At 38.1% G+C, this 8,086-nt stretch overlaps 1 protein-coding gene across 2 annotated transcripts in view; it reads right to left on the bottom strand.

Moving 5' to 3' along the window:
• Positions 1-294: 294 nt before the first annotated feature.
• GARIN2 (golgi associated RAB2 interactor family member 2) overlaps positions 295-8,086 on the bottom strand; it is a 29,898-nt gene continuing 22,106 nt past the window's right edge. Inside the window, exons 8-9 of one of the 2 annotated variants that reach the window (XM_047796133.1) lie at positions 7,235-7,263; positions 295-410 (exon numbers count right to left, since the gene is read on the bottom strand). In XM_047796133.1, the coding sequence (XP_047652089.1) occupies positions 388-410; positions 7,235-7,263 (52 nt within the window). In that variant the 3' untranslated portion in view covers positions 295-387. Of the gene's footprint in view, positions 411-4,045; positions 4,174-7,234; positions 7,264-8,086 lie in introns of those variants that run through there. The other variant, XM_047796132.1, reaches the window with a different exon arrangement.

The raw sequence follows: 8,086 nt of genomic DNA, 5'->3' as shown, positions 1-8,086 counted from the left end.
TTTGTTTGTTTTTAACTCTTAAAAAATATATAGGGAGTTCTCATCGTGGCTCAATGGTTAACAAATCCGACTAGGAATCATGAGGTTGAGGGTTCAATTCCTGGCCTCGCTCAGTGGGTTAAGGATCCAGTGTCACTGTGAGCCGCGGTGTAGGTTGCAGAAGCCCTATGGATAAAAACCTAAGTTTACGAATTGAAAATCTTACAGTTTTGTATATAGTTCTCTACTTCCTTTAAAATCCACAGTCATAATAATAAAAATGTAAGAAATTAGATTGGCATGGATTAAATGCTCAATGATTAGTAGTAGCCTTTATTTCTGCCACATGGAAGACACTGCTTTGTTTTCCCTTCCTTTGATTGTTATTTCTTGAGCTGTGCTTGTTTTCTAGTTTAGTACTTTGTATTTATCTGGCAAAGGAAAAAAAGATGCAGTCAGTTCAAGTCATTCAAAAGGTCTGAAATACAGAATATTTTTTTTAATGCTAAAATAATGCTTTATTATGAGTTCCTGGGACTTTATTCCAATCTTAGATACAGACAATGCAAATTTTTTTAAAAAGGAAAATTTTAGACCCCTTATATATATGCTCATAGATGCACATATTTTTAAGAAACTCTGACCATCAGATTGTAATGTAAGATTAAAATAGTTTATAATTAAGTATTATTTATCCCCAGAATGAAAGGATGATTGAATATCAGAAAATATTTCACTGTAATTGGCCACAAGTAAAAGCCAAGTTATGATTACTTTAACAGGTGCAGAAAATTATCTGCTATGAATCAACACATAGTATAACATGAGAAAAAGCAATTATAAAGACATTTCCTTGATGAAATACAGCATATTTTAAAGTTATTACTGTTAAGTGTAAAGGTTAAAAAACTTAATGAGTAAAATAAGTGTTTGAAATAAGTAAAATTACATTTATATATAGCTTTAACATAACAATAAAGATCATTTGAACAGGAGTTCCCGACGTGGTTCAGTGATTAATGAATCTGACTAGGAACCATGAGGTTGTGGATTCGATCTCTGGCCTTACTCAGTGGGTTAAGGATCCAGCATTGCCATGAGCTGTGGTGTAGGTCACAGATGCGGCTTGGATACCGAGTTGCCGTGGCTGTGGTGTAAGCCAGCAGCTATAGCTCCAATTCAACCCCTAGCCTGGGAACCTCCATATGCTACAGGTACAGCCCTAAAAAGACAAAAAAAACAAAAAAGATCATTTGAATAGGTAAGAGCTCATGTTTTAAATCTAGAAGTTGATTCAATGATAAAGGAAACTCTTAATGTCTTAAATTTTTTGTTTTTAAAAGTTATTTCTACCACATAATAATCTAATAAATCAAGAAGCCAGTTATGAGCTTTTCTTCAAGACTTATAGATATTATCATTGAATTATTTGCAAGTTCTCAATGTGTGGTAAACTAAGTCCTAAAATAAGTCATAGGTATCTGAGATTTACAAACACATAATGAATGGTCATTGTAAATAAGGGGCCAAGAAACCTTCTCATTATTTTATAAAATTATTTTAATATTTAAAATATTAAAATAATATTATGAAGTCTTGTAACAAATTTTTTCACCATATAAAAAAATCATCTACCTTTTTTCCATGTATTAGTGATTCACGATTTAAATATTTGGAAGCCACTTTTTAAATTTCTGAAGTCAAGATTTAAATATGTTGTGTATATCCTCATTTTTGCCCTTCTTTGCATTTGCACGTCTCGCTTAATGAGACCCCACTATTTGAAATTTCATTGTTAGAAAATGTATTAATCAAAGGAGAAATCACCATAGAATTTTGGGTTAGCTTTAAAGGAACTTCTCTAAATTCTATAATATATCGAGAGATGGCCAGGCTTGGAACGGTCCCTAGATGGATGTAGAAACAGGCATGCCACCCTGAGTGCCATCCCTTTACTGTCCACTACTATCATAGAACACTATTAAGAGCATGCTTAAGGGGAAAAGAAGTAACAAGAGGATAGGCACAGACTAAGGAATATAAGTGCAGGCCAGGGGAACATTTGTAATTTTTTGACTACATCGTTTCCCTCTGGTGCATCACCTCTGGCCCATGGTGTGCATCTGGGTGGGGCCCTGCTAATAAACTAAGTGCTCAAAGGCTAAACTGCCTTTGGTGGCAGAGTGCCAGAAGGATGGGAAAAGGGTGGGCACCTCAGTTCCATCATCAGATAAGGTGGTTGTGGTTCTTGCTGAAGCCACCCCTGCTCCACCAACCTTCCCTTCAGTTGTGTGAATTCAGCCTTAAGTGATATGTGTTCATGTGCACAGACACAGTCTCTCTCTCTCTTTTTCTCGCTCTTGTGTACACACACACAGCATTAGCTATATTGGGAGAGGCAAATGAGCAAAGTTTCATTCATAAGTAATTCTCTGCAAATCTAGTGTCTCAAAGAAACTCAGAACATAGTTGGCCACTACGTACAGCTGTGCAAGTTGTTCATTGCACAGAGACTACAATGCGAATGGGGCTCCCAAATCTGTGCAGTGCAGTCTGCATGCACAATTGTACATGGCAGCCCTGTAGAGACTTTATAAATATTTATAATTTTGGTATGAAAAATAAGAGGCCTTGACCATATCGGCTAATCTGAGAGAGCAGGTTGGGAAAGAGTATGATGAGGCAGCAACGAGGAGGAGTAGCAATGAGAATGAAAGGAATCACTGTAAAAGCAGCAGCAAGTAATTCTCTTCCCAGTGCCTCAACCAAAGTGCCCTCTTCTCCCTGTGATGATGTTACGTTTTGACCCCTGGTGGGTTCTAGAGCACAAACCACAACAAAACCCTCAACATTCCATTCCACCTCTATTTTCTTACAATAGAAGTAATAAGATTCAGTGTTAAAAGATTCTTCTTACTGACAACTTTTTGTGAAACTGTCATGCCTGTCCTTTTTATCTATAGCGACTTATAATTGCAAAATATTACCTTTAGATTGTCTTACATGCTTTATTTTTTTTCCCCATTGGCCTTTTCTTTTTCTGCTTTATTTTCCTTTCCTTACATCCATTCCCCTGAGAAAGGGGGGGGGGGCAGATGAGACACAAGACTGAGAAAATTAGAAGAGGATCTGGCCAGAGAGGAGAGAGCCAGAAAATAGTGGGGGAAAGTGGAAGAGAGATCATTAGAATGGGGGGAAGTGAGGAAGAAAGAAAATGCCACAAACAGGAGAGAAAGAAGTCACAGAATGGTTAAGAACTTAATTGAATCTTAAATTCAATTGATGCTCTATCCTCCTCATCAAAAATATCTTTATTCTTTCCATTGGGGGCTATTTTTAAATTTCACAGTCCCCTTGTAAAGTTCTCCCACCATTTCTATTTTTATCCCTGGTTTCATAAACGGAGAATAAACCTGGCTGCTTAGGATTCCAAGGATTTGATTTGCAATGGTTAAGAGCAAAGTGGAAAAGAAAGATGGATGGGGCAGGAGAGGACACTCCCAGTATTTTGTAAGTGATTTTGCCCTGTCTTTTTTTCCCCTGAATCTCTATCCTTTCTCTCATTTCTTTCCATCTTGGAAATCTACCTCAGGATCGTAGATAAGCCTATTGTTTGGGCTCAGTATAAAGCAGTCAGCAAAGTTAAGGAGAATATAGCCTAGGAAGGTAAGAAATTATGTCAAGAAAGGGGAGAGATGGACCCAGATCCACAGAGATGGGTTTAGCCTGGGCCCTGCCTCATAGCCTTTTCATAAAAACAGTACCTTTGAAGTGCCACTTTACCCAAAACGTCAGAAAGAAGAAAAAGTGTAATTCTTTCAAACTGCCGAGAGGTTGGAGAGATGAATCAGAGACCATGGTTCCCTTCTAGCCTTCCCCAGGAGCTGTGTGAAGGTGAATCAAATTAACAGGGATTATTATTAACAAGGATTTGTTTTACTGCCATGGGAGCAGTTATTATTCTGGCTTCTGCCTAGAATAGAAATCAGATTTACCATCTCATTTTCAGTCTATATTCAGTCTAAATTCCACCAGACAGGGGATTAAGACTCTACTAATTTTTGCTTTTCCTGGGGTGGAGCGAGTTAAGTGTAAGTAAGAGAGTGTGAAAGGGGAAAAAAGAAGTGATTCAGAGGAGTGTGGCAAGGGGGAAAGAAATGCTAATCAGCGGGAAAACGGAAAAACTGTACAATCCTAAGCAAGGGAGAGTGAGAGGATACAGGAGAGCAAAGTGGAAAGAATGAGAAAGGACGTGAAAGAAAACAAACAGGGAAAATAATTAATACATTGTGAAAACCGCATGCCAAATTTGTATATTGTACTATCCTTGTGTTTTACCAAATTCACAGTGGAATTTTGCTGCACGTTTGCGGAATCTTTCCTAAAGCTCCTGATTTCCAGAGCCCCAATTCCAGCTGCCTGCTAAATTTCTAAAGCTGGGCCACCAGTACCACACACGAGCTAATAAAAATCATAACAGCGGAAAAGGCTTCGAGACGCTCGTCACACTGTCCTTCCCCACCCATATGCACACACATCTGATAGCTTTGGGAACTGAGGCACAGAGGGATTAAATGACATGGGACAGGAAGTGCAGTTAGAACTCACACCTAAGGCTGTTGACTCTAGGTTCTGTGTTTAATAGCTGATTTCTGCACCTTGCCTTCCAGATTTTCTTCAGTTCCTTTTTCCAGCTTGTTTCATGGACTCACTACCTCCTAGTCATGCTGCCTCCCAAAGCTTGCCATCCTTAGTTTTGTTTTGGTAGTTCTGTTCTTCTTCTTCTTCTTCTTTTTTTCTTTTTCTTTTCTAAGTCTTTTTAGGGCCTCACTCATGGCATATGGAGGTACCCAGGCTAAAGGTCAAATAGGAGCTGTAGCTGCCAGCTTTTGCCACAGCCACAGCAACACTGGATCCGAGCCACATCTGCGACCTACACCACAGCTCACAGCAACACCAGATCCTTAACCCACTGAGCAAGGCCAGGGATGGAACCTGCATCCTCATGGATATTAGTCAGATTTGTTTCCACTGAGCCACAACAGGAACTCCCCATATCCTTATTTTCATCTCACTGATTCTTACCTGGTCAAGGCTTTGGTACCCTTCACCTGGATTATTATAATGACTTTCTGCCTCTAGCCTCTTCCAGCTTGTCTTAGAGATGGCACTCGGAGTAATACTAGTTTTGTCAATTCTTGGCCTTTCAGTGGCTCCTCTTTACCTACCAAGCAGTACTATCCAGACTCCTTAGTGTGGACTAAAACCCCCCAAATCTGGCTCCTGCCTTGTTCTCTGGCTGCATCTCTTAACTACTCCTAAATTGAATGTAAGCAGCACTACCTCATCCCTTTAATTTTGCCCACACTGTTCCCTATATCCAGGATATGCTTGTTTCCCCTTTTCTAGCTCAGACTGCCTAGTTCATAGAATTGTTCATGATTTTCTCTCGAGCTAAAATTAGGTTCTCCACTTTTCTCTTCAAGGGCCTATAACATTCCAACTTATGTTATTTGTGCACATGTCTTGAGGCCAGATAATATGTCTTGTCATTTATTTTTAATCTCTTCCAGAGCCTGTCACAGTGCCTCATATATAATAGATAGGCACTGAATGCTTGTTCAGTTGAACAAAATTGAGTTTGTGCCAGAAGACAGGTGAAAGACTCAGTCATAAATAAGATGAAAATAAAAATATCAATGTCCTACATTAATTTGAAATTTCCATCGTTTAAATAAGGAGTGCTTCAGAATGAACAAAGAATGTACTAATTATATGCTAATGTACTAATTATGTATTAGTGAAAAGGCTGTTGATAGATTTATCCTTGCCTTTGAAAATAAGAGGAAATATTTGCCTATATTGAATATCTCTGGAATTTTTACAGATTTGATTTCTTTTTGAAATAAAATTTGGAATAGAAATTGATACATGAAAATTCTATATACCGTGAAGGACAATTTGCATTTTTCTTATAAACTAAGATAGCATTTTCCTACATTGTTCTCAAGTTCAATACTGTAGATCAGAGTATGGGTAATACCACATTGCAATGAAGTTCATCAGGTATTTTTGGACACTAAAGTCCAGGAGGAAGGCCCAGAGATAAATCTAATTTGTATAAATACCTTTCCTGTAATAATTTAATACTTTAAAAAATGTTATTGAGGTAACATTTTTATAACACTATATGTTTCATATATACAACATTATATTTTATATTTCTACTTCTATATATCCTACCATTTATCCCTCCCTGCCAATCATTTGCTTTTTTTTTTTTTTTTGGTAGGACTCTTGCAACTGTGAATAAAAATGCCTTCAAGTGTTTTCGGTATTTTTCTCCTCTTCATTTAAGTTCAGTGAAATGTGCTTCTGCGTTCTTTCCATGATGTTCTTTTATGCATGATTGGAACCGAGGCTTATTCTACACCCCCTCCAAGAGGTTAGACAGTAACTTAGAAGTGGGTCAGCAACAAGCATGTGGAGAGGTCTCCACCAGTGCCTGCGTGACAACCTCCACTTAAAACCTCACTACAAAAAAACAAAACAAACAAGCAAAAAAAACAAACAAACAAACAAAAAAAAACCTCTTTACCAGTTAAAGATCATGAGGTGTGGGAACATATAAAGAAAAAAAAAAAAAATTAAATGGTGTTACCTCACAGCCAAGCAGAGGCCAAAGACATAAGCAGGAGAAGAGGGGCTAGGGATATTGGTTTTAGATTTACCAAGAAATTGAGTTCTGGATCACTTCCTTTCCAAATCAACAGGGATAAGAGGCCCTACTGTGTTCAGGTTCTGCAAAACTAGCTGGGAGTGGTTCAGGTACAATGAGTTAGAGGTTCAGAGAACTGGAGTTCTCTGGTGGCCTAGAGGTTAAGGATCTGGTATCATCACTATTGCGGCTTGGGTCACTGCTGTGGGTTGGATTTGATCCCTGGCCTGGGAACTTCTGCATGCTGCAGACACAGCCAAAAAAAAAAAAAAAAAATAGAGAGAGAGACTCAGGGAACTAAGAAACTCTACCAGCACAGAAAGAAGCAAAGTGATGCCTATCACTTGAAAGATAGCATAAGGATAGGCTTTGAGGAAGTTTCTGCAGAGTAGGACTCTCAGAATGGAGCAAAAGCAGGAAAGAGAATGCATCAAAACATCTTGCTGGATTCCTTTGCCCTTTACTCTGTTCTAGGACCCAGAGATGACTGCTTGATACCAGGGATCACAAAGAAATGTAGTGGAATTTGTTCCATACCTGAAGTGTCTGAATCAGTTCTCCTGCTCCTGTAAAAATAAACAGCACTTTTCAAAGTTTTGCCAGTATAACCAAAAATATTTAGAAAAGAATTACTAGGTACTAGATAACTGGTTATTCCGTAAGTACTTTGTAGGTAGTCATAAAACATATTTAGCAAGTGGAGTGCATTATTTATTATAACATAACTCAGAGTAAAATCACCTAAATTTCTGTAACACGCAAGCTATCCAAGCTGTTAAAGCCATAAAAATGAGTTGTACTAATTACATATAATCTTTTGCTATTTTAACTATTACCTGGCAACTCAATTGGATGGTAGGGATCCCTATCCTGCTACCTTTCCTGCCTCTGAGAACCCTTTTGGGGTTGAGAATGAAAGAAGTGAATTGATGCTGCTCAGGGGCTTACAGAGTCCATTGTGTGGGGAACATAGGCTCCCCTAGACATGTGGGGTACTTTCTAGAATAGATGAGTGCCTGGGGCTGGAAGTTGGCCACCTTGCTAGCCCTTCATCACATTCTCTATGGCCCACCTTGATGGGGATCTTGCAGGTAAATAACAAACCCAATTATTTACCAAAGTTATTACATTTCTTAATGCAGTAAGTGGTTACAATGGTTAGGTGGCTAATATAGGAGACTAGCTGTCAGTTTTTCAGACAATTTTGCTTTTAGAGTTGTCCTTGGATAAAGAAGTTTTCTGCATGCCTGATTTTTTTAAATGAATAACAATAATTAAAATACCTCTTTTTCTTTCTTTTTCTTTCTTTCTTTCTTTCTTTCTTTCTTTCTTTCTTTCTTTCTTTCTTTCTTTCTTTCTTTCTGTCTTTCTTTTTTCTTTCTTTCCTTC

The sequence above is a fragment of the Phacochoerus africanus genome, chromosome 9 (assembly GCF_016906955.1).
Source record: "Phacochoerus africanus isolate WHEZ1 chromosome 9, ROS_Pafr_v1, whole genome shotgun sequence".
Lineage (NCBI taxonomy): Eukaryota > Metazoa > Chordata > Mammalia > Artiodactyla > Suidae > Phacochoerus > Phacochoerus africanus.
Note: the sequence above shows the minus strand (reverse complement) of the source record. Positions and strands in the feature narration are given on the sequence as shown.